General features: G+C 42.5%; 1 protein-coding gene across 4 annotated transcripts; it reads right to left on the reverse strand.

Moving 5' to 3' along the window:
- PCBD2 (pterin-4 alpha-carbinolamine dehydratase 2) lies at positions 1-25,048 on the reverse strand. 4 transcript variants are annotated; one of them, XM_042014619.1, is made up of 5 exons: positions 24,969-25,048; positions 22,072-22,203; positions 19,850-19,942; positions 3,465-3,545; positions 1-2,010 (listed from the first exon to the last, which is right to left on the reverse strand). In XM_042014619.1, exons 1-5 carry the CDS (start codon positions 25,014-25,016, stop codon positions 1,915-1,917), a joined length of 450 nt encoding a protein of 149 aa, XP_041870553.1. In that variant the 5' UTR covers positions 25,017-25,048; the 3' UTR covers positions 1-1,914. The 4 variants fall into 4 exon arrangements, with proteins under 4 accessions (XP_041870553.1, XP_041870552.1, XP_041870555.1 ...); XM_042014618.1 differs by having other exon boundaries at positions 24,963-25,024; XM_042014621.1 differs by lacking the exon at positions 19,850-19,942.

A 25,048-nucleotide genomic window follows, 5' to 3' on the forward strand; every position in this document is an offset into this window, starting at 1 on the left:
TTACAAAGGAGGAATTTGATTTTATTGGTTTTATTCAAAGCCCATGCGTTATATATAAATTCTGAACAGACTTTTCACAGTTCATTAGAGATGTTGTCAAAACTTTGGGTGAAGCTTGTTTCACTTCCCCACCAGTAACAGGAGACATCACAGCCTGGTTGGTTGTTTTAGTTTTATTCGCTCTTCACAACAGTGACCATTTTCAAACCGTATCAGGGAAATCCTCCACTTCACTGGGGAAAGGCACTTGTGAGAAAACAACAGCTGAGCACGTAGTCTGAATTTGGGTCTTTTTAGGTATTAACTTGATATCCCAAGTAGGGTTACTGACAATAAACCCCAACATCTTGCTTTCTGTGTGTGACCAATTAGCACGTGACGGTGTGTTTGCTAAGGATTTACAAAAAATATCTTTCTCATTTTATCAACAGTCGCTTGGGTGGCAGCTCGTGGCATTTTGCATCCCAAAATATCTGAGAGACCACACACCTCGCATGTACCCCCGATATAGATTTTGGCACTCATGCATCTCACTTCTTGGTAGCTGGTGGCTGTGCCGCTGGTGTCATCTGAGCAATGCACTCCGGCATTTCGGAGGTGTCAATCTCCTGGGAGCGCCGCACCCGGAGCTGCTCAAAGGGCATGACGGAGCACGCTGGGGACACTTGGCAGGGGGACTGCAGGGTGAGAGGCCCTCCTGCAAGCTTTAAGCAGGATGAAATCTCCCTGCCGGCACTGGAAATCTGTCTCAGGGAGGATCATAGGATAAAAACAAAGACATTCAAACCCCGGAAGGAATTATTTTAAACGTCAGCGGGATCTGTAACTCCTGCAACAATATTTGCAATGAAAAAAAATCGGTGAGCATAGCTTCAGTCAAGCCCAGCTTAGCAAGAATCCTGCTAATGCTGCTTCCTTCACCGCCGGCAGCCCTGGCCGGGGCTCCGGCCACTTGGCCAAGCCACCCCCCACCTGATCCAGCAGGTACTGGAGCACTACAACACCAATAGTGGCTCAATCCTGCTGGGTGCTGAGCACTGACCTGACCAAGCCCTTAAGAACATGCTTCATTTAATGGTGTGGGTGCTGGGAGCTCGCCGGGACTTTTTTGTATTTGCAGTACCAGAGCTAAAGTTTTCAGCAACTGCAAGATCCAGTCCTGCACCTGGGAGTGTCCAAGCCAGGCTGGATGGGGCTAGCAGCAAACTGGTCTAGTGCAAGGTGACCCTGCCCTTAGCAGGGGGTTGAAATGAGATGAGCTTTAAGGCTCCTTCCAACCCAAACCAGTCTGTGGTTATGTGATTCTATACCGTCAGACGGGGAAAGGCTCTCAAGCAGCAACACTGGATACAGCTGTTCCTGCCAGTTGAGCTGCAACTCCAAGGACACATCAGCAGCAGCTTGCACTGCTGTCCCCAGTGTCCCTTGCACTTGTTATTGGTCACTGGCAGAGATGGTGGTACCAAGCCAGAGGGGACTGACCTGGCCAGGCTGCTCTGACACTATTTGAAGTGCAGAGATCTACAAATCTATAGGAGGGAAATGGTCAGGCATGGGGGAAGCTCATATGGCAGCTGCCACCCGTTCCTGTGGGCTTGGGGAACATCAACACACAAGGGTGAGCTCCTGGTTTCATTCCAGCTCAGTTTAGTTTCCAAAAAAGGATTGTTCAAAACTTATTTATTGCTGGTTTATCCACTACATCCTCCTGCAGAGCCAGCAATGGGAAAGGACAAGCACAGGTGTCCCGAGGGGTTTCAAGATGAAGGTCTTGAAGGTCAGAAAAGCTCAGCCACTCATTTTACAAAATATCTTGTCTCTAGGGGTTTTTGAAATTAGGATTACAAAGAAAGAGGGCTCCCATTTAAACACAAAATATTGCTGGACACTGTATTAAAGCTATTTACATCCTGGTTAAACCGAAGCAGCAGCTTTGTCAATAAACTGAGCCAGCTTCACATCTCTCCTGGTCAGCCCACCACAGTCATGGGAAATCAGAGTTATCTGAACCTGTCACAAAGGAAAAGAAAGAGGTTACAAAGGCATTTTGATCTCTGACACATAGGCTGAACAGCAATTCATTGGGAACGCTGTGTGTCTCCATAGTGAGCTGGTTTTACTTGGTGCTCCTGGCAAGCACCAAGCTGGACCCTCCCTGCTCATGTAAACCAGAAGACGCTGTAGGTGAGGAGGCTTTACAGAGCCTGGAATCTCACCAAAATGAGCCCCTTTGCAGAATAACACAGGCTTTGCATTCTTGGGTTTCATCCAAGAAGAGGTGTCTGATTAAATCACTCACTCTTTACATTTAAATTCCATGGATCAGTTTCATGAAGAACCTGGGCCAGTGACCAAGCTGCCAAGAGCTGGGTCAGAGGCTCACATTTTGTTAAAAACCAGCATCCCAAAAGTGAAAAAATTCTTAAGCTTGTTGCAGATTAATTTAAAAATTAAAAAAAAAAAGCTGTCTCACAGGTCTGTTTAGACTGAGCCAGATGACAAATTGGGCATTATTTTGTCTTGCCTTTGACTGAGATTTTGGGAAGACGCAAAAGGAAAAAAAAGACAAATTCTGAATATTCTGGAAATCCAATAAAATCAGGAAGAATGGGTGATCAGGATTTTTTCCAGTGATCGTTTAATGTCCCTTAAACAAGGTGACCTGAAGGGCTGATGAGGAAGAGTCTCTGCTGGGAGGCTCAGTTGCAGTGAGAGGTGGGATGTCCTGCTCTGGGGGTGGTGGTCTGAGCTACAGGCTGCTTGTCGGCATGTCCTTTCTTTTGGTATATTTTTAGTGGGACTGCCATATATTCACTAAATGCTACAACAAACAGTGTGATACAATGCAATGAGAAGTATTAGAAAATAAAACTGAAGGGAGAGCAATAATTTCACCCTTTACACAGCACCTTTCATTCGTGGGTTACAGTAATCCTTGTAACCCTTGTAAATACAAGACCACCATCAGTTAGGTAATATTATAAACAAATTTTATAAGCTGCTATGTTGAGACATAGGAGCCTACAATTTTTAAAAAATCAAATCTAAAATGAGACTGCCAGGCTCCCATTTAGGTACCAACAGTCTGCTACCCTACACCGCTGAGTTCCTGACCTGCTGCACAGAGAGGAATGAGAGCTGGTGAGCAGTCTCAAAACACTAATTTATTCAGGTTGGCTAAATAAGAGTTTAAAGGCTTCTGTTTTATTTTTAGATCTCAGCCAGAGGGGTGAAGCCACAGGCCCCAACCATATAGCTGGCAGCAAGCGCAAAGAGCTTCATTCTTGATTCCTCACCACTGCAAATCTCAGCATCTCTTTAAAATCTCGTATCTCTTTATAGAGACACTTCCCATTCCCTTATCTTGTAGACAAGCTACAAATAAAGGCAGAGAGAATGGGCCAGTGGTTTGGTCTCCTTAACTCCACTGCCGTGTGAGTAACTAGGGCTGGTGAACACGTTACCTTGCTGTAGACATTAAACCATTCTGGGTGGTGATTCATCTTCTCTGCTTGTAGAGCAACACGTGTCATAAATCCAAAAGCCTAGGGAAAGAGAGAGCAAAGAGGAAAATACTCCACCCGCCAGGATTGGCAAGATTCACTCCAAAATCTCAAAATCTCCTCAAGATGCCCCAGATGGCTGCACCTTGGGTGTGTGTGTGCTAAAGAGGCATTTGAACTTCTCATGCCACTGGTGCATTTCCCAATACAGCTGAAATGATCCCCTACAGATCCTGGTAAATCACTCTGCTCAATGTGACTTAGCCCAGTACTCAAAGCTATTGCTGACAGCAATGATTTTACCTCTGGCATCAGCAGGGATTTTAAATATCCATCCCAAGTCCTCCATCCCCTACTGCATCTTAGAAACGTGCCATTTCTAACTAAGCACCATGCCACAGTATGGCCAACACTGCTTCCAGAAACACACCTCTCCCTTTAACCACTTTGCTATTTATTTTATTGGGGAGAAAAAGGCAGTGGGTGGGTCTGCCCCTCTGCTTTATGAGACATGTTTTCCCTTTAAACGAGTTAAAATATGTTTTCCAATCCTCTGTCCCTGCATGCTCCCCCAGGACACAGGTTTTATCATAGGCTCAAAAGGAAAATAATAGCAGGCCTTTGCCAAAGTACTTAGGAGCAAATCACTGCATTATAAAGAAAATTAGAATGTCCATGCAAATCAAGACTGTAATTATGCAGCGGGGCCGGAAGGGCCTGGGAATGTGAGCAGGACGCCTCCCAGCAGCAGGCTTTGTTCATACCAAGCTCCATCCATCGGGTTCAGGACCTGAATTAACATGCAAAGCTGGAGGAACATCCACGTTACAGTCTGGTTCAGATTATAATACAACAAGCTCCACAAAACCATACCTGATTTAGGTAGGTTTTTAGTGCTAATTTATGGAAGAGAATGTATATGGCCCGCATTCCACCAGGCAATGGCCATTTCAAACAAACATGTGGTCAATGAATAACATATAATGGTTGATAATAGTTTCAAGTCTTTTTCCCTCTCACAAATTGCAAAAACCTTTAAGGAAAAAAAAGAATTGGTGCCTGGATGAAGAATGACTTTATTGGTCGCTTTGCCAGTCAAATGAATGCAAACGTTATAATCAGAGAAAATCATTCCAATGAGGTTTGTCATTTGGAAATCACCAAACTGTCAGCAATTAAAAAGCTTTTTTTCTTTGACCCAAGAGCATTCCAAAATTCAGAAGAATCTAACTTCCCTTGAATCTCTCACTTGGTTTAGTTTTACTTTGAGTGAACAATTACTTTAAAAATTTGCCCATGTTTCAGCAGTACACTTTGAAGTAGAAAGCTGCAAGTTGTGCATCCAGTGTTAGCAAAGATTTGCAAAACTTCTCTATTAATAGTGCTGATTTAAATGTTTTTAGCGTGTCCATGGGCTTAATGCTATTTACAACACAGCAATCTGTACACAGAAATGTCCCCAAAAGTTTAAAACAGTGATGTGTCTGCAACCAAAGTGCCTTTATAGAAACAAATAGCAAGGGAAAAAATAAGAATGAATTTATAAAACCCCCTAGCAGGTTTGTGTATGCCCTATTGGTGTCTGTCTGTTCATCCCAGGAACTCGCCCACATACGTACAGACCCGGGTCACACTGCAAACACAGTCACTAATGGTGAGACAGTAATCATTGCTCCAACGAAAGCACACAGAGAAAATTACACAAGCAAATGACTCTTAAAAAATTAATTTGCTCTGTAGACCTTCCTCCACACTTCAGATGACAAATCCTCCTCATCAGTAGACCACCAAATCCCCCCCAGTCAGTGCACCAACATGCCATCCCACTACCCCTTCCCCGCTGAGAGTAGAGTCTCCAGCTGAATAAAATGGACATCGGTCATAAAATTTTTCATCCTACCGAAGACTGCTCAACTTAAGACTGTCCAACTCATGAAAAAGAATAAATTCCAGCAGAGAGGACTCTCCCCAGGACACGTCCTGCTGCTTGTTGCTCCAGCTGCCCACAACTGTTGCAACCAGAGAAGGACGAAGCCTGCCCGCCTTCGTGCATGCCCTGCTCTGCTCGGAGATGTTCTCCTTCCCTGCACATTACCGACAGCAACTTACTCACTGCATTTTAGTTTATTTTAATTACACACAAAATGTATATCTCTCACTAGGAAAATGAGCTATGGTTCTACTGAGCAATTTCACCAACACAACCTCCATTAAGGTCTTAAATACTTCCTTTGCAAATTACATGAATTGGAACGCTATTGTTTATGAATCACCTTTATATTTGTAGAGCCTTAACCTTTCTTTGGGAAAATACAACTGGCTCTGGAAGGAAAAGATATTTAGGTTTGGTTAGATATTAAAACACTATTACACAAAATCAGTTTGGACATTTCTTCACGTCTTGAAACTTGATCGGTAATTTGGTCTAATTGGTGATCAAGGAAACTATCTTGTGATCAATTAAAGTAATTACCGCATTCCGGCAACACAACCAACCTTAATTTGAGCAGGAGTCTGCACTTCTTCAACTTTAATTAAAAATAATGAAAATTATTATGCAGTCTGCAGTGCAAGATCATTGTCAAGACTGCACTGGTGGGCAGAGTTTATCAGACCATCACACATTTCTTGATGAAAGTAGGACAAGCACATTCACTCAGTGAGACCCAACACAGTCTTGACTTTCACCCTATTAACAACAGGGATCTGCAGTCCCTTGGCCCCTAACGAGAACTTTTTCTGATTTTTCCTTCAAAAATAAAAAGACAGGAGAAAGAAAGATTTTGTGCATTTTCTAGAAGCCATAAAGAAGTATTAAAAGAGACTTCAGTGGAGTAAATATTATGAAGTATTCTGTTTTTTCAAAAATAGGCATATTAGACACATTTTCAACCTAACCCTTTTAGGACTTCTGGGCTAAAATAGTATCCAGACATACAGGGAACTCCACACAAGTAGATCATGCCACCCAACGGGTGGCAAAGTGCAGAGTCCCTGCAACAAACCATGAAGAGCAATGTAAGTAAGGAGCGAAGCAATCCTGTAAGGACAAGATGCCTTGGGTGCACTGGTACATCTCTTCCCTCTCCTTCCCCCTTCATGTCTTTTAAGATCAGGAAAGAACGAACTAAAAGCTACTGGTGTTTCAGTTGTAACATCACATCTAAAATGTCTGTTAAATATTAGCAGCCCTACTATGTCTCCATGAGATAAAAATTAGGGCTACTCTTAGAAGAACAAGTTAACCTAAAGAAGTGAAAAAAAAACCCCAGGTAAACTTAAAAAGAATTCAGCTATCTCACAATGTTTTGTGACTGGCCAAGCTGCTCTTGAAACTGAAATAATCTACTATCACAAAATAAGACTTAATGTTACTTTTGTTTCCAGAGAATGGGAAAACCAGGGCCAGACACTTTGCTGTCAAAAGTGGGAGGAAAGATGAAATTCCATCTGCCCCTCTGCTCCACACAGCGCTGCACAGCTCCGGGAGAACCGCACAATCCTGGAGCTAATCTGCTATTATTCTTCCTTTCACACTCCTTAAGCAAGGAATCCATTCATCTTAATACTTTTTAAACATGCTGCTTTTGTACAATGCTTGCCAACATTATCTTGATGAGTTATACATCAAAGGCCCACAGGTCGTTGTGTTGTGCTCATACATCACCTACTGCAAGTCCCCCGTGATGGATCACCCCCGTGCATCTCCACAAGAAAGCAGCTGACAGTACTTGACTTGAAAGTGGAGATATATAAGAAAAACAGCTGAAAGGCTCAACAATATAACCATGCACACTTTTTATTTGTTTGTTTTAAAATGAAGTGTGCACTTGGGCTTCTTAAATCCTCTGGACGCCCAGCCAAGGAAAGCATGTGCTAATCACAAGTACATTAAGGTTTCTGCCTCCCATCTGTCATTATAACGCTGGAGGTAGCATTAACCCTGACCTTCTGCAGTGCAAGGGCTACCTGTCTTCCCTTCCCCCGCCACCCAGGCTGCATCTGTACCATTTATCAGTGGGAAATTAATAAATTACTCAGGTTACAGTGACACTGTCATACAGGAGATGACTACACCTCACACGTTTGCTCTCCACTCACCCGAGTAAAAAGTACCCAGGGTACAGCACATATTCTCCTTAGCAGTTTGACACTTGTAACAATAAAATCAAATCATTAAGGTTCACTCCCAAACTCCAGAAGCTTTCATATATCCAGTTGACATTACTACCTAACAGTGAGCTACAAGCCAGAAGATAAAAGGAAAAAGCTCTTTAACGTCAAGCTATTGTAAGTCAGGACCAGCTGCTAGTCACAAGGGCTGTCACGACATTTCCGCTGTGCTCGCAGGAAAAAATTGGAGTTTGTTTTATTTTAATTCTCTTTATTCCATCACTACTTTTATCGTATAAATACGCATAAATCATGCCATAAAGCTACACTCTTTATCTGAAAATGACAACATAGTTAAAACACAAAAAAAGAGGAATCTAACTAGTATTTAGGAAAGTAATGGCAGCAGCACAGAAGGACAGGTATTCATTCACAAAACCACGTGCCCATTTTGGGATTCTTCCCAGCTGGCATCATCAAGCTGCCTGAACTATCCTCAGGGACACTGGATCCACATGGCATTAGATACTTTCCTCCTTTTTTTTGTCTGTGTCTGGATTCATACACAACATAAAACAGGTTAATATCTTCTCATTGCGCTCCCCCTTTTCTAACATCAATCCACAAACAGCGAGGCAGTAATTAAGAATGCAAATAACCATGCACCAAAATAGAGCTAAACTCAGGTTACTCATGTCCTCCATCTCTCTGCTGAGGCTTCAAGTAATGGACAAGGCAGATCAGGCATTGTGCCTACAATTCCCTACTCCCTCCATCCCACCCCATCCTGACATGGGCACCCAGCAGGGTCTGACGGTGAACAACACCTGATGAACCACTGGTAGAAATTTGGTTTTCTCTTCTTTAATAGCTTGAGCAGCAAAATATTGTGAACAGAGGCAACCCTCCCATTCCCCAGCATCACTTGTGACTAGGGAAAGCAGTGCTTTTAATTCTGAAGGATAAGGACACTAATGACGGGAAAGGATGGAAGAATAATACTACAGACACACTGGCATGGACTGAGATGCCGTTTCTGTCTTCATAGCAATATCTGAAACTGTAAAAACCCCCACAACTCAAATTTCCAACTGAATTGTCAATGCTTTTCTGTGTTTACAATATTCTTTAAAAATCCAGAGCTGACCACTCACATCCCCCATACTTATCTGCATACATCATCGACACAAAAGTGCAATGCTGCTTTACACTCCAAAAAAAGTTACCTATTTACATTCCTATTGCGGTTGTAAACATTGCTCTCTATGTTAGATGTGCAGCGGAGAACGTGCAAACCTTTACACCATGTTCTCCAAAGAACGCTGTTTCTGTCTCCCAACACTTGTTTACAGTTATGTCAGTGAAGAAACCAGCTTGCCAGTTCTATATCAAACATTTTTGACAGCAAAAGCACAAACACTGATCTATTCTAAGTAGTTTGCCACTCTATGTAATCTTGGAAAAGGCATTCTTGCCTTTGATTCTAAAAATGTTTATACTTCATACATTATGCAAATAGTTTTTATATATTAAGAAATAATGCAAGCAAAGATCAAGTTAAATTAAATTCTTCACCAATAACCTTGCCAAAGCACTGATTTTCTTGTTAAAAAAATTATTCCAATTTGTTGATCTTACATTGGATGAAACATACTGTAACAATCTTCATAATTTATGTCCTGTTGGGACACTATGATTTAAAGTAACATAATACAGACCAGCATCACTGCTAATCTAAACCACCTGACCAGATAAACAACAGTTTCCCCTTCTCTCTTCACTGAGGGTATTTCTGTTTATTGTCATATGATTTACCAATTTGAAGAACATGAAGAGTAACTGGAGGCAGAGAGGAGTGGAGCTGGGAGGCACAGCCTTGCCTCGATGGGGACGTTTCTCGCACAGGTACCAGTACAATGTCAAGAGCCGCAGGAGATGACAGAAGGCAATTTCAGGAATGCTGTCCCAGGAAAGGCCCACACCGCTTGTGGCAAAGGGAAGTTTGCACTCACCCAGCACCCTTTAGACCCAGTGCAGCACTAGACACAACACAGTTCTGACAATGCTTGAGATGCAGCTCTCCAAAGGGATTGGAGTTTAAGGCTTCATCTTCCCAGTTCAGCCATGACCTAAGCTACGACATCACAGAATCAGAATGACAGAATGGTTTGGGTTGGAAGGCACTTTAAATACCATCTTGTTCTAATCTCCTGCCACAGGCAGGAACATCTTCCACCATCCCAGGTTGCTCCAAGCCCCATCCAAGATGGTCTTGAACACTTCCAGGGATTCACAGCTTTCCTGGGCAACCTGTGCCAGTGCCTCACCACCCTCAAAGGGAAGAATTTCTTCCCAATATCCAATCTAAATCTACCCTCTTTCATCTTAAAACCATTAATAGTCATAAAGCAGATGCAAGTGTCATTTGCCCCATCTGAATTTCAACCGGTTTCAAAGGAAAATTCAAGTATTCTGCTAAGGTCAATGGACACGGATCAGTGCAAGGAAAGGGACTTTGAGGAAAGTAGAGAGCACTGAGCTGCACTTAAATCCTGCTCCTTGCTCTTCTCTCCTCTTCCTCCCAAGCTCATTTAAGTATGCAAAAAACCCTTGTGTACAATCTGTACAACAAACCCCAACCTGGTCTTTTCTAAGCCTGTTTATATCAGGATTTTAACAACCGCTGAATTTAGGCCTTCTTTCTCTTACTGGTAATAATAAAACATAAAATGTTACATGTATTACCTTCTTCTTCATCACATCTTGACTTTTCCAGCAGCCTCCATGCTGAGGATCTTTATTCCTATTCTCCTTTTTATTACAATAAGCGATTGCACCATGGCTTTCATGAACAGAACACAGAAAATATTCTTGGTGATTTAATGAACACACTTCACACCAAAATTAATCACCTGTTCCACCAGAGAGATTTATAGACTTGATGGAGCAGAAGTGAGAGAAAATGGAGATGTCTTAAGGCAGCATAAAAACTTTCTGGAAGTGATAAAAGTTTCAATGTCAATACAACCATATTAGAAAATACATTAGTTTGTTTATAGGTAGATAAATATAATTTTAGTTGCCCATAACAACTTCTGCAAAATAAGTAGATACCCTAAATCCCAAGCAAACCTGGAACTAGGTCATGTGGTATTTGTGATGCATCATTTCATATTGAAATATTCAAAATAAATGCTTTTATTTTTCCTTTTTTTCCCCCAGTCCCTCAGCACTTATAAACATAGATTAATAAATATTATTTTATTTATTAAAAGTTGTAGATCTCTAAATTACATTTTCCAGAAAAAATGAGGGAAATAATCCCAGGTTTCAGGACTGAACTAGAACATGGAAGAAATCCTCCAGCCTTGTCAAAAGCTCAATGTGGCTCTCCACCTCCCAAGCCATTTTTGTGTGCTTTGTGTTAAAAAATGTAATACAAAGGTTGCACTTAGGAGGTTTGCACCAAATAAAACAGCAATTTCAAGAAACATGACTTTTTAAAATGAGCTTTTTGCACCCTACCTAAAAACATGAAATAACACGGTGAAGTCCCCATTTACTGAGCACCTGCTAAAGTAATCAGGCACTTAATATAATAAATTCTCTTGGCTGCACAACTGAAAGAACAATGATAATTTGACTTGTTAAAGCTAATGTTTGGTCCAGCAAATCAAACCCTTGGCTGTACTGTAGTAAAGCCATCACACAAACCACTATAAAATAAAGTAGTAACAACGTGCAAGGGAGTCCCCAGTTCCAACCTTCTGAATTCAGACACCTGAGCCCTCTGCTAAAGCAGAGGGCAATGAATCATCCTTGACAGCACAGTGCCAGTCCATGACATGAAGGTATCATAAACCAGAGCAGATCAGAATTAATTTAAGTGAATGCTCCACTTTTAAAAGTTTCTCAAACCCTCTGACTTTTATGCAGTGCAGGTATGGCGTAGAAGAACAGAGGAGTTCATTATCCCATCACGCCGCATTTTGGATGAAACAGATTTGACTGGAGCAGAACAAAATATTCTGCTATTTTCCCCAATGTTTGTTTTTACTCATACGTGAAGGAATGATTTCATTCTGCAGACATGAAAGTGAAGTTCACATGCCATCCCTGCTGTTGATAACACAGGGATGCTCAGACAAAATTCTCCTTGGTCTTTTGGCCAAGATTACACATACTATCAGTTTAATATCCAAGATCTTCTCTGCTGAGCATCCAAGGGCAATCATATCCTGCCTCTGATAATCCTCTAAATCTCTGCCATTTATGATCCTAAGAACACATCAAAGAATGATAAGAAAGGCTTTGCTTTATGATGGATTAAGGGAAGAAGTTGGTCTCATGACCATTTCATCTTCCACTATCCTGTCAGCTTTTTTGGTTTAGTTTGTTTTTTTAAAGACAAGTTCAGCAATTCAAACATGCAACAGAGAAAACACGATGGAGATATGAGGAATTTGGACAGGTCTTCCCATCATTCTCTTGGCCAAGCCCAAAGTTAAAAAGATCTAGAGATTTGCAATAAAGCAAACTAAGGACCATTTACTGCAGATCCAGTCAGGGAATCGTTTCACTCAACTGCTGAAGGTGTCCTACTGTACTGTCAGAACAGATTTTAATGTTTGGCCACCTTTTATAGTAGAAGAGTTTAGGCGATACACAGGGGCAGTGAACTCAGGAGGAGACTTACCTGGGCCAGCACTGGCAGGCTGCTAATTTATATTGCACCATAAAATTCAAATGTTATTTTCCAAAAGAACACATTTAAAATCTAGAAACAACAGAACACTTGGGAAAAAAAGAGTAGGACAGACCAAGCATCTTCCCAGACAAGATGGGGCATCCTTCAAGCTCCGCACAGTTGGGTCCCTTGCCTGGTTTGCCATGCCCACTGCTCCCTCTGGAATCTGTAGGTCACCTCGACCTGAGCTTCATCTCCTGTCTCTGCTATTTGGAAGAACAGCTGGAGCAGGTCACAGAGAAAAGGATAAAAGCAGCTACACTAAGTTGTGTTATTAAGGACACGGCTCACCTAACTGCCAACAATTCAGATACTCAACCTGCACTTCACATTATCCACTGTCTTCAGACCCCTTCTTATGCTCCAAGCACATGCCTGGAAGTGACAGAGTATGTTCCATGAGCAATATTTTGAGAAGTTCCATGGGGTTTTTGTTGGTTGTTTTTTTACCAGAACACAAGGGCTTCTCTGGGCAACCCACGCTGCTTGTACATTGGTACACCTGGAAACAGGGACACAGGCTCAGGAGGGGAGGCAAATAGGATTTCTGAGTTCTCCAGTGAACATCAAATTTCTTTTAGAAATTCGTATGAGCCACAAAGGGAAACCCTTTGTAGAACTCTTGTTTTTTTTTGTTAGATGGGGCATTACAAGATGCATGCATAAACCTAGAATTCTGGGCTTGTACAGTTAACAGTATTTTAGCTTACTACAAGCACCCACCCATTGTAACACAGACTAAATGTTCCCTCAACCAGGGACACCTTGGACATACACAGACATATATTTAACTGTCTGTTGTTATTCTCATCTCAGTCTGAGGAAAATCACAGTAGATCATGCAATCAGGACTTTTTCCTCTGATGCTAGGAATAAATAACATTTTCCTACAAAGCATCCTTAGCAATAAATAAACCCAACAGTGCAGTGCTGACTCAGCACAGGGCTTCCCACTCATCACTGTGCTCCCACCAAACCCCTCCAAGACATCACAACCAGCTTCATGTTTATCCAAAATGACTTTTCATCTCAGCCAAACAAAACTAAAGGAATAAAGGGCAAGTGGAAGAAAGGAAGCTCTCCCCGCAAAAAACCCATGTGAAGTAGGTTTGTAGCTTTATAAAAGAGGGCTAAAAAACCTCCACATGCCTTGCCCTGATAAACCATGGCCCTGCCAGTGGCTTTTCAGAGCAGATGTAACGTTTTAGCCAAACGTGATTGTTTGTGAAAGAAATAATTCTGATCAAAACCCAAAATTGCAGCCAGCAGAAGAGCTGCACTTCATCACGCTAATCCACCCTGACGGGGAGCGGCGAGCGGAGATTCCTACTGCGAGAGGAGCAGATGCGAAAGGTCAGCACTGGCCCGTGACTTCAAACCCCTTAACGTGTAAAACAGTGTGCATTAAAGCCTGAACCGGCTCACGGTGGGATTAACGGATGTCCGCTAAGTGGGTTTGATGTGCTTTTGGTGAGTAATGGTTAATTTTGAAATAGGGGCGTTGTAGTTTTATTTTAGTTTATTCTGCCAGCCGGAGTCCATTTTTAATTACAGCTGCAGAGAATAATATCCCAAAGCGCGTCGCTCCTTTGTGGGAGTATGAGAAGGTGAGAGCTGCCGGTGCTAAAGGCAATTTACGGTTTGAAACCATAGGCAGGCGTTGCTCCAAAAGCAAGGAGATGCAAAAGGTTAAACAACCAGGATTGCATTTAACCAGCATCATTCCAGTGCCCCCATAAAAATAAATTTTACTGCATAAAGGAGTTTCTAGAAACCAGTTTTCCTTAACTGAAAAGATAAGAACATTCACTGAGTAACCATCTTCTTCAAAAGAGGCAGTCATACTTGCATATTCCCAAATGAAGCTATTCGACTGAATTCAAACCCACTGAATTTTCCATTCATTTTTCAAAGGTGTTTTATCATGGAAAGTGCCAAAACTGTAGCTAAAATTAGGTTGACCTGCTCCCATTTGCTCTCTTTGAGCACTGTCCACATGGCTGTAAGAACATTTGTTCTGTTTAATAGAAAAAATCAATTTGTGCAGCTGGAAAAAAAAAAGGAGAAATATTTTTTTTTTGCTACAAATCTACAAGACAGCTTGTGAGATCCAAAAGGCATTTTGACAAATAATTTCTTTTGCATTTTCAGATCAATGCATGCAACAAACATAAGACAAATGTTGCAATAATTTTTACTTGAGTGATAATAAATCCATCTGTTACAAAAAACATTTGTATTGGAGCCAACTGGAGAGCAGCCCAAAGGTCAACCGGGCAGATTTTAAGCAGTGGAGTGCATAAAAGGAGATACAACAGGTCTACTGAGGGGGGAAAATTCAGCAATTAGAAACACCACACCCCAATAATTATAAACAATAAAATAATGGTTTATTTTAGGGAGAAATATGACTTAGCTCATCAAGAAAATGAGTATCCCAAATTACAGTTAAGTCACAAAAAACCCCAAAACTGATGCAAACTCTACCACAACCAGGATGCGACATTTTGCATGATGAAGGACATATGACCACTCTTGAGTCTTCAATTTAAAGATAATTATTTTTATTTAAATATGATTAATATCATGACATTTTAAATAACCCTGGTGGCCTGGTACCACTGGCAGTGCCATGATGAAATTATACTGGTGACATGGGTACTGTAACAGCACTTGTCACAAGCAGGTGGGACACAAGGGTGGTGGCCTCTACACACACAGACCCTGGCAAAGAGGAGATGGGACACTCCACAGCACAAAGATAAACCATCACCTAAAGGGGCTACAGGAGAGACAGGGAGGGACTTCTTACAAGGGCATGGAGTGACCGAACAAGGGGCAATGGCTTCAAAGTGACAGAGGGCAGGATCAGATTGGATATTGGAATGAAATTCCTCCCTGTGAGGATGGTGAGGCCCTGGCACAGGTTGCCCAGAGAAGCTGTGGCTGCCCCATCCCTGGAGTGCTCAAGGCAAGGTTGGATGGGGCTTGGAGCAAACTGGGGTAGTGAAAGGTGTCCCTGCCCAAGGCAGAGGTTCGGAATCAGATGAACTCTGAGATCCCTTCCAACCCAAACCATTCTAGGATTTGTACACTGCAAGCCATGATGGCCGTGAGAAGAAAATAAATACCTTATTTCCCAACTTCCAGCAGCAAGGATTTAATTTCTTCCTAGACACAACCAGATCACACATTTCTACCATTTACAGACCTCCAACTTTGCACAACTTCTCACCACTGACTGCCAATTAACTAGAAGCATCACTGGATACAGAACACACTGATCAGAGCACCAGTGTCATCTCCTCCTTCCCCAAGGCCAAGGAAGGAGAATCATAAGCTTCCAAACAAGCTATCTCCCTGGAAGCTCTCATTTCATTTCCCCCAGACCCTGCACTACCTTTGTCCCACAGGCAGTGCCAGGCAGTGGCGCGGGCAGGTGGATCATGTCCAGGTCCCACAGCTGCACCCTGACCTGCCGACTCAGAGGCGAGACTCTTATTTACTCAGTTGATCCCAAGAATAAACTCAAGGAAGGTGTGACCATCCAGGAATCATATATTTTTACTATGTTCTGCTCTGAGACACTTGATGCAGTTCACTGACTGTGTTTCAGCCTCAGGTTAACTTCTGCCAGTCCCAAAAACTTCACTATCAGTTTCTAATAAAGGAAAATGTCAACAGGCAAATACGCCAGAAATTCATTATTTTCAGATACAAAGATATTCTCAACTCTGTAAACCCACTCATAAATAATTCTGATTTATTGTAAATCTGTTATTGTATTCATAAATGCTGGGAAGTTAGTGAACAACATAACTACCAACAAAATATTTTCATAACTTTGCAGGTGCACAAATCACAGCATATGGGAGAGGACTCAAAGGATAATGGAAAATGAAGCAGTTTCAGAAAGCCTATATGAAAACCAGCACCTACCTAGGTGGATAGAAAAATAATTTATTTTCAGTCGACAGGCAATCAAATGCAAAACTCTAGCAGAAGGAGCAGGCAGAGCAATACTACATTAAAAATAGCAATTCCCCCCAAAACGTACAAAAATGAGTCCAACTTTCGATCAGCAGAAGTGACAGTCGGGCTGAAACTGCTCAGGCTTTGAGGTTAAACACAACTGACACAGGCTGCACCTGAATCCAATCACTCCTTGGGCTCTGAGAAGATTCACACGCGAGGACTAAATTTGTCACAAATGGGTTGGTTTCCGATCCTCCTGTAGCCGACTTGCTTTATTCTGACCCCCATTTAACAAATCAACTTAATGGGCACTGGGAGTGCTATAAAACTTAACAATGGAGTGATTTTAACTTTTAAAATATAGTTATGAAGCAAAATGTTGGAGAGCTCCTTCAATACTGGAAATCAAATTAAAACTAGACATTTTTTAACAGTCTTGACAGATATAATCCTAGTTACCATGTAAATTTATGGTAAGCTGCTGTGATATTAGCCACAGGTGCTACTTTTAATATATGGCTTGCATCTGGCTGGGAATAAAATATCTCAAAGAGGACTGAAAATGACCTCACTATCAGACAATGGAGAAGAAAAAAAACACAAGACCGCTGTGGCATATAAAAAGCTGGAGATGTGGTCCACAACTGAATATTTACCATAAAATTCATTTTAACTCTGCAGATTGTAAGTTAAAGGATATTATGTTTTCAATACATAAAAGGCGTGGACCTTTTTTAGACAAACAGCCAAAAGATTAAGTACATAAAGTGGCAATGAAATACACTGCCTATATGTATAAAACCAGTTTTTCCAACCTTTGATGAATGTAGAAAACAAAGCAATGTGCCAGGAGTAGAAAAAAGGAAGGATGGATACAGATTATATTGCAGGGACTGGCACCAAGTACTGCCATCAAAAGAAATCAAGAGTATGCATTGCATATCCCACCAAATTCGTTTGGATGTGTAATTGGGATCACACAACAAGAACCATCAATTTAAAGGGACAAAACTGAGCATGTCTCCCTACAGCCAAAGGAAAAAAAATTGGCATCACCAGGAGGGAGAAAAAAAGGCATGCTCTGTCTGATTTTTTTTTCCCAGATTGCAACTAAGAGAGATATCCAATCTGTAAAGGAAACGCAAAGTGAGAATAATAATTTATTTAATATTCCTAGATTTTTTGCACATCTTTAAATATGTTCTCAAAACTCAAGACAAAAATTGCACTGAGACACTTCCATACCGTCCCCTCTACTCAGGCTCATCTTCCACCTCTGTTCTCTTACCCCAAAAGACAAAAAATGTATCTGAAATAGCTTTCAAACTCTTAGAGCATTTGATTTCCTGTCATTTTAGAAAATTACGTTAGAGGTCTTACAGAGACTTCCTATATGATATTTTTTTTTTTTAAACAAACTTAATTAAAAACTTACCCTATAAAAGAAAGCAGCTGTAAATGCTGAACCTGACCATCAGCAAACTTGCCCACCTTTGTAATTTCCTAACTGCATTTGCTGCCTTGGTGTGATTACCTACGGAAACGCAATCACACAGGCAGTTGCCCCTTAAACCCTCTGGTCAAATCCAACCAAGTTTGACGAGAGACATGGAAGTCTCAGAGCTAAGATGTTCCTGCAAATTCAGGCAAAGTGAGCAGCTGGATACAGGACCCAAACAGAGCACTTTGCATCCTGCACTCACACCCCTTCACAGCTGCTTGCCCAGCCCAGGACTAGGCTTGAGATGAATCTGGGAGAAATTCACATCTTTAAAACAGGCCTATCCTCTCTTCCAGATCACTGCTCTCAAGGTGAACTCACCTGGAATGCTGGGAGAAGTTACCAGCATGATCTGGAGGCATAAATTAACTTTCTATCCCAATTACCAATTTTGTTTGAGCAGACTGGAAGCAGAGGGCTTACTCCACTGGAAGAAAACCATTTTGTTTCAGTAGCACAAAGATCTGAATGGATGAAAGTGTCCCTTCGTGATGCTACACCATGGCCTGAAAGCCTCACCAGTCGCTCTTCTCTGCCCTGCCGCCTGGAAGAAGGGTCCCAGAGAAGCTCCCTGATGTGTCTGTGAGGTTTGTAGAGGCCCACGAGCACCCAGGTGCATAGCAGGGATTGAGACTTGCCACGGAGTGCTCCAAGCCCACCTCCTCTCCAAAACCTCGCTCACAGCCAGACATTCCTGCCAAGCACATGTTCCTTGGGAAAAGTGACTCAACCTGGGTGCTCTTGAGCAAGTGCACCCCACTGAGGGTCCTGAAGGTAAAAGACTCCAGTGTTAACTCATCACTGCCTACCTGCCACTCCAGAGTGACAATAGCTCAGGGCAATTGCAAGGCATAAGGAGGAATGGATACATTGGCGGCATCAGCACAGCTCTTCTGGACACAGCACTCTCCTCTACAGCTGAATTGTGTTTGCCCCTACCACAGGTGTATTTTATTTTATACAAGGTGCAGAACACCCACCCACCAGAAGGCTACCTCACATAATGGGAACATACAGCCAATGCCATCCAGTCTCCCAGGACTGGTGCTTGGTGGGCATCCACAGCAACAAAACCAACAAAGGCCTTTCAGTAGTAACCCCAGGCTGGTTTTCAGCTTATTTCAGAGAACTGTACCACCAAAGCCCATTTTCATGAAAATGTATCTTCAGACTAACAATCACCGTCAGTGCTTTCAAATTCTGGGTTACAAACTAATTCCCTGAGCCAGAAGTGTCATTAGCTTGTCAGCCTTACAAAGGCAGCTCACTGCTGATCGCTTTTAACTGAGCTAATCTCAGCCTGAAAGCTTCAGGAATCTAAATAACTCTCGTTTCACAGAAGTTTCATTTCATTCTCATGCTGAAAATAATATACATAAACCAAGCTCATGTCTACACATTTGCACAACTTTATAATAAAAGTTGTGTTTATATTCTTAACATCTGTGGACATACACAGACTTTGTAAACCTGGCATAGATTTTGAAGCCACAGAATTTTCCATGCATCATGAACATTATCTGCAAGAAGCAATAAAAAAAAAAAAGCAATGAATACATTAATCATACCAATATCATCTGCAAAACATAAATTTGAAATACCTTTCATGTCAGCTCAACTACTTTTTTTGTATTTTTGGGGGTGGTTTTTTTTTCCACACCTGATTTTATACCATCTGTAAAAGGGCAGCAAGAAGATCACAGAGGAAATGACATTTCTCAGTCCTCTGACTTTTTACTAAACACTTTAAATCCTGTACATAGAATATTTACTACATTAAATGAAAGCAGTTGTACCTACGAGTCCCATTTTTTCATTGCAGGACTAAATTCTCCCAAAGTACAAGGCAGGTATACCTCCACTTTTGTCATTTGTTTCCTAGGTTGTAGTAAATACAGTATTTACTAATAGTCATTATAAATACAAGTGTATCTGCATAATTTAATAAAATTAAGCTTACATGCATAATTTTAATTTATTTTCAGCTTCAACTTATCGAAAGGCAAATACCTGCTCTCTAATACCAGGTAAGGATCTAATGCCCTTGGGATCTGCATGTTGAGCCTGCTCCTGGACTACGGGAACAAGAATGACTTCTGCACTCTGCAATTCAAAGGGGACACTGCAATAAATCCATAAAAATCAACAGGTGAAATTCTGCCCTTAGATACTTGCATCTAAGCTTGATACAACCAGAGCTGCCCACAGCACGCACCCACGTGGCTTTTTCTCCCAAGTGGGGGCAGAAAGTTCCATTTTGAAGCCAATTCCCAGCCTCTGCTCTCATTTCTGCCTTACATCCATGAAAGCAGCTAAGAATGAAAGACACTGTTCTAATATCTCCCAAACAATTGAAGTGGTCATTTTTTAAAGTACTCCTCCTACAACTACAGGTACTAGAAGTATAAACATATAGTTCATCATTTACCAATAAACTTATTTAAATATACTCAACTTCCTATACTGGTATGTGTTCCATTCGCCTTCAAACCAGGAAGACATATGGATATCTATCCATGCTGTAAGATAAATCTACACCGTCAAAAAAAAATACAACTTTGTCCATTTTTGTCAAAGCAATGCGTTTTCCAGATATCTGCTGGTGCAGGACACTGATTTGTCTCCTTACCTGTCTGTTGGCAGACAGGGACTGTCTAAATCCATCTGATCAAACCAATTTACTCATTTACAGTGAGCAAAACCGCTTTTTAATTAACTTTGGGGGCAACCTCATTTCTAGTTGTGCTGAACCAACAAAGACTTTGACCATAACCAGGCAGAGATGCCATTTCATGAATATTAAAAGCCAGGAAACCTCAACTCTTCCAAGGGTCACTTCTATCCCACCGGTGTCAAATGCGCCTTGTTCCTGGTTGCTTCAGCCCCCACCTGTCTGCACATCTCACCAAGGCTTCCTGTGAGCTCCCTCTCATGGGCTTCTCCCCTTCACTGCCCTCTGAATGAACTGATTTGGTTCTACTTGCTCTACATTAACATTCAGGTTAAAAATGTACTCAGGGCTCTGGACATGCTCCCTGGACCAGCACTGTCCTGCTCAAGAGCTGGATTTTCCTGCAGTTGTTTTCTCTTTTGCTTTCACCCAGCGCAGAGGGGCTGGGATCACCTCACCCGCCTTCTCTCTATACTGCCTCGGCTTTCCTTACTGTGACAACTACTGAAACAGAGAAAAAAAGAGCCAGCGTTACAAATCCTTGTTTATACAGCCCACTGTGGTTTCCTAAAACATCTTGTTCTGAGTTTAGGCAAGGCCATATAAATAAACAGCTCACAGCACAGCTCCTGGTCCCTACACACACCAACAAACCCATGGCATCCCCAAACTGGAGCTTGCCGTGTCCCTCCACAGTGAGGGCAAGAACCGGCTCAGTGAGATCCATCAACCCAAAAAACCCCTGGGAATTCTCTCCCTCCCAAGAAAGAACTCACCCCTCCCTCAGAAATAAAACAAAAGGGAAATTCATGCTCTAGGAACGTGACTTTTTCTAAGCAACATCATGATTCCTCAGAAGAGAATTTTCAGGGGAAAGTAAGATGAATATGGATCTCAAATCAAATTCAGTATTTCTAAAACAAGTTTGTAACTCATGTCCGAGACATATGCGAGAGAGATGCGGCTCAGGATCCTGTCTCCAAACAAAAACCCAGTGAGGTAAATAAAAACCAGCACTCTGTATGCCAAAGACACTGCAAGATCAGCTATTACAACTCAGTCAAGGATATACCAGAACTTTGTCTTCCTGCTTAGAAGGTGAAACGCGTCCTATTTTCCCCTCCTTACTCGCTAAAAGTTTCTGTTCTTATATTTACCCATTTTTCTCATGTATTTCCCTGACAAAGATGATCCCCACTGCCCATCAGTTATGTATTTCCAGCATTTACTTATGAGTGCTAGTAATGAAAAAAAAAAAAAAAGAGGATCAAATACTGCTTTGTCTGATTCCACAATACCAACCTTGACCCTGACCTGAATATTATAATTGAGAAACTGTCATATTAGAACAAATCTACTTATCAACTACAAAATGGAATTAATTTACTCCACCTAATGAGATCAGAATCTGAGAGCAATTCATCAGGACAAATCCAAGAGGATTTGGCCCCACCAGGATACTCCCAAACTTCTGAATATAAGTATTTTCCCATCAGGACCATATGGAAATTAAAGCAATTACATTTCTTTTATATTAAAAGCAACATACAACAATCATTACCTGATTAAAAGTTTTGAAATTGAACTCCTTGTAGATGGCATCTCTTTCTCCCAGCTCAGACCAGCCTGAAGCTTTGAGATCCAGTAAAACTTGGTTCCTTTCCTCTGTTGTCAACCAGTGAGACTGGGAGGACTATTGAGCGGAAAAAAATAAAGGCATGGCACGAGTGAGGCTGAGGTTCTCTTTTGTACAACAATAAGAAAACCACACGATGAAATTGTGGTGATGTATTGTGCAAAGGTGAGGATGTAGAAAATTCACTGTGCAGTTTCTTACTGTTTGTAATTTCTCAGACCAGTTTAACCTAAACCAGCCAAACCCTGCCATTTCTCTTTGGGCAAGTAAATTTGGCTAAGTGCTTTTTGTGAAAAGCAACAAGCTCTTTCCCAGGAATGAAGATGGACACCAGCGTACCTGCACCCTTGGTCATCTGAATTATGCAGATGTTTTAACACCACATTTAATTTTCAAATATTCCACTCTGTCTGATAATTAAGGGATGATTTGTATTATCTGATAAATGTACAATTATAAGGCTAAAAGAGATATCAGGAAATACCTATTTCAAAAGGGAGAAGAAAAACAGGAGATTGCACTCTACCTACTTTGTATTTTATGTTTTTAAGAAAACAGGAATGGACTTGAAGACAGCAAAGACTGTGGAGTTCTACAAGGAACAAAGAGCTTTATAACTAAATTAAAAAGGAAAAAAAAGACAATACAGACACGATTATAAGAAGTTTAACTTTGCTGGTAAAAGCACTAGATTCTGCAAAGCACCAGTGTTTAAGTATGGCGTACTTGAAGTGACAGGAGTCCTCCTGATGCCACTGGGAGCACAGACACAACAGATTAACACTCTGCTTATATATATGCTACATATCTGAATCAGGGGCTGAACCACGCACAAGGCCAGAGCCAAACACAGAGGAATGTTCTGTGGGGCCTTTGGAAGAGATTTGATACCTTTTCTAGAAGCAGGGGCTAAGAGCATGAGCCCTTCCTCAGATGATACATTCTGAGAGATGGGTCTCAGACTCTCATGATAAAGGCAGTGGTTTAGAGGGAAGAACCTTTCTCCCCAGTACAGCTACATTCAGATTGTTTTAGTCTTTCTTTTAGCAGCTGGCCCAGCTTTGTGAGGTCCTCCAGAAAGGCCGTTTTTCTCCAGGAGTTCACTCAGACATGGGAGGGCAGTGAGGACCTGCCGCCAGCTCAGCAGCTCACAGGACTTTTTACCTTTGCCAGCCGGTGCTCCAGCGGGAGCCCCGGTGCCACCAGATGGGGCTGTGAGTCTGAGCAGAGCAGGAATTAACGCGATTAATGCGACCTGAGCAAGGCCTTAAGATGCAGGAGGACCAAGGAGCAACATTTTCATCAACAACATAGGATAAAAAACCCCAAATGAGGTAAATCAATCTAACAGCATCACTGTTGCTATTTGTGTTTAGGGGGACAAAGAGATGTAACGAGAGATGGGTTTTACAGGTCCCAAACCGAACTAATTTAGGCTCTTTACACTTCAAATACAACTCTGGGCTTGCAAGAACACAAATTTCAGATTTGTCATTGCTGTAACTGCAGTTGTAGGCATGAATTTCTTACATTCTTTTTTTTTCAAGCATATACAAAAATCACCAAAGCCAAAGGCTGTCTTGAAATGCACTGTTTTATGTGGCACAAGATGAAATTACTCTGCGAATGTACAAAAAGTCATAGGGGTGGGTGTTTTATTTGAGATAGCAAAGTCCAGGATTGCAACCAGGATGCAACACAAAGTCCACTTCTCTGACTGGCACAGACATGTCCTGTGCCAGCTCTGGGGACACTGTGGTGTCTTCCTGACACCTCACATGACACATGGTCATTGACAAGACAATGCTGTGACTTGAAATTTGATCACAGAGTTTTTAATAGCAATATGGAGACCAAGTTTGATGCAGGCCCTGGTGAACACCGAGCACATTTTGCATTGTGGAGGCCACATCCTGAGTCAGCTCCTCGACACATCATGATGTTCAGAAATGTAGCAGAAAGCAGCTTGTACAAGGAAAAAGATAAAGTGGGAGATTCCGATTGCGTTTCCACGCTCATACCCCTCAGCAGCACGTCAAAGGCATGGCCAGACCCCCAGGGAAGCAGGAACGGGCGCCGGGTGCCAATGCTGACCGAGCACCCGAGGTGTTGGCACCTGACTCACACTCGGGTCAAGGGGCGGTTGGGTGGTGCGCTTGACCCAGGGATCAATAACGTTTGTTTGGAGGAAGCTCAGGGAAAAAAGTCATTACATAAAAATTAGAACTAACTCTCATGCCTGAGGGGCGAGGGTTGAACCCTGCACTTGCTGTTCATTATTAGCTTTCTGTAAAATAATCGGCCATGAGGTGGGATGGCGGGGGGACACAGGGAGAATCACAGAACGATTTGGGTTGGAAGGGACCCTACAGCCCATTTTATTCCACCCCCTGCTATGGGCAAGGGCACCTTTCACTAGACCAGGCTGCTCCACGCCCCATCCAGCCTGGATGAACATTTTCAGGGATGGGGCAGCCACAGCTTCTCTAGGCGGCCTGTGCCAGGGCCTCACCACTCCCGTGGGGAAGAATTTCTTCCCGATATCCTATCTAACCTTCTATCAGTGTGAAGCCATTCCCCCTTACCCTTTTCCTCCACGCCCTTGTCCAAAATCCTCTCCATCTCTCCCCTAGCCCCTTCACGTACTGAACGGTGGCAACCAGATCTCCCCGGAGCTTCCTCCAGGCTGAGCAATCCCCATTCCCCCAGGGCCGGGGACTGACCCGAGCCCGCGGCCTGTCCGTGAGGGGCCCCTCCGCCCCGCGCCCCCGGCCTCAGCCCCAGCCCGGCCCGGCGCGGTCCCCCCTCACCCTCACCCTCACCATGGCCGCGGGACTCCCGGCGCCGCCCGCCAACCGTCGCACTCCCATCAGCACCCGCCGCAGCCCGGCCCCGCCGCCCG

Source organism: Corvus kubaryi, unplaced genomic scaffold (genome assembly GCF_017639235.1).
Source record: "Corvus kubaryi isolate FWS band 111438036 unplaced genomic scaffold, C.kubaryi_AGA036_p1.0 split2-37374, whole genome shotgun sequence".
Lineage (NCBI taxonomy): Eukaryota > Metazoa > Chordata > Aves > Passeriformes > Corvidae > Corvus > Corvus kubaryi.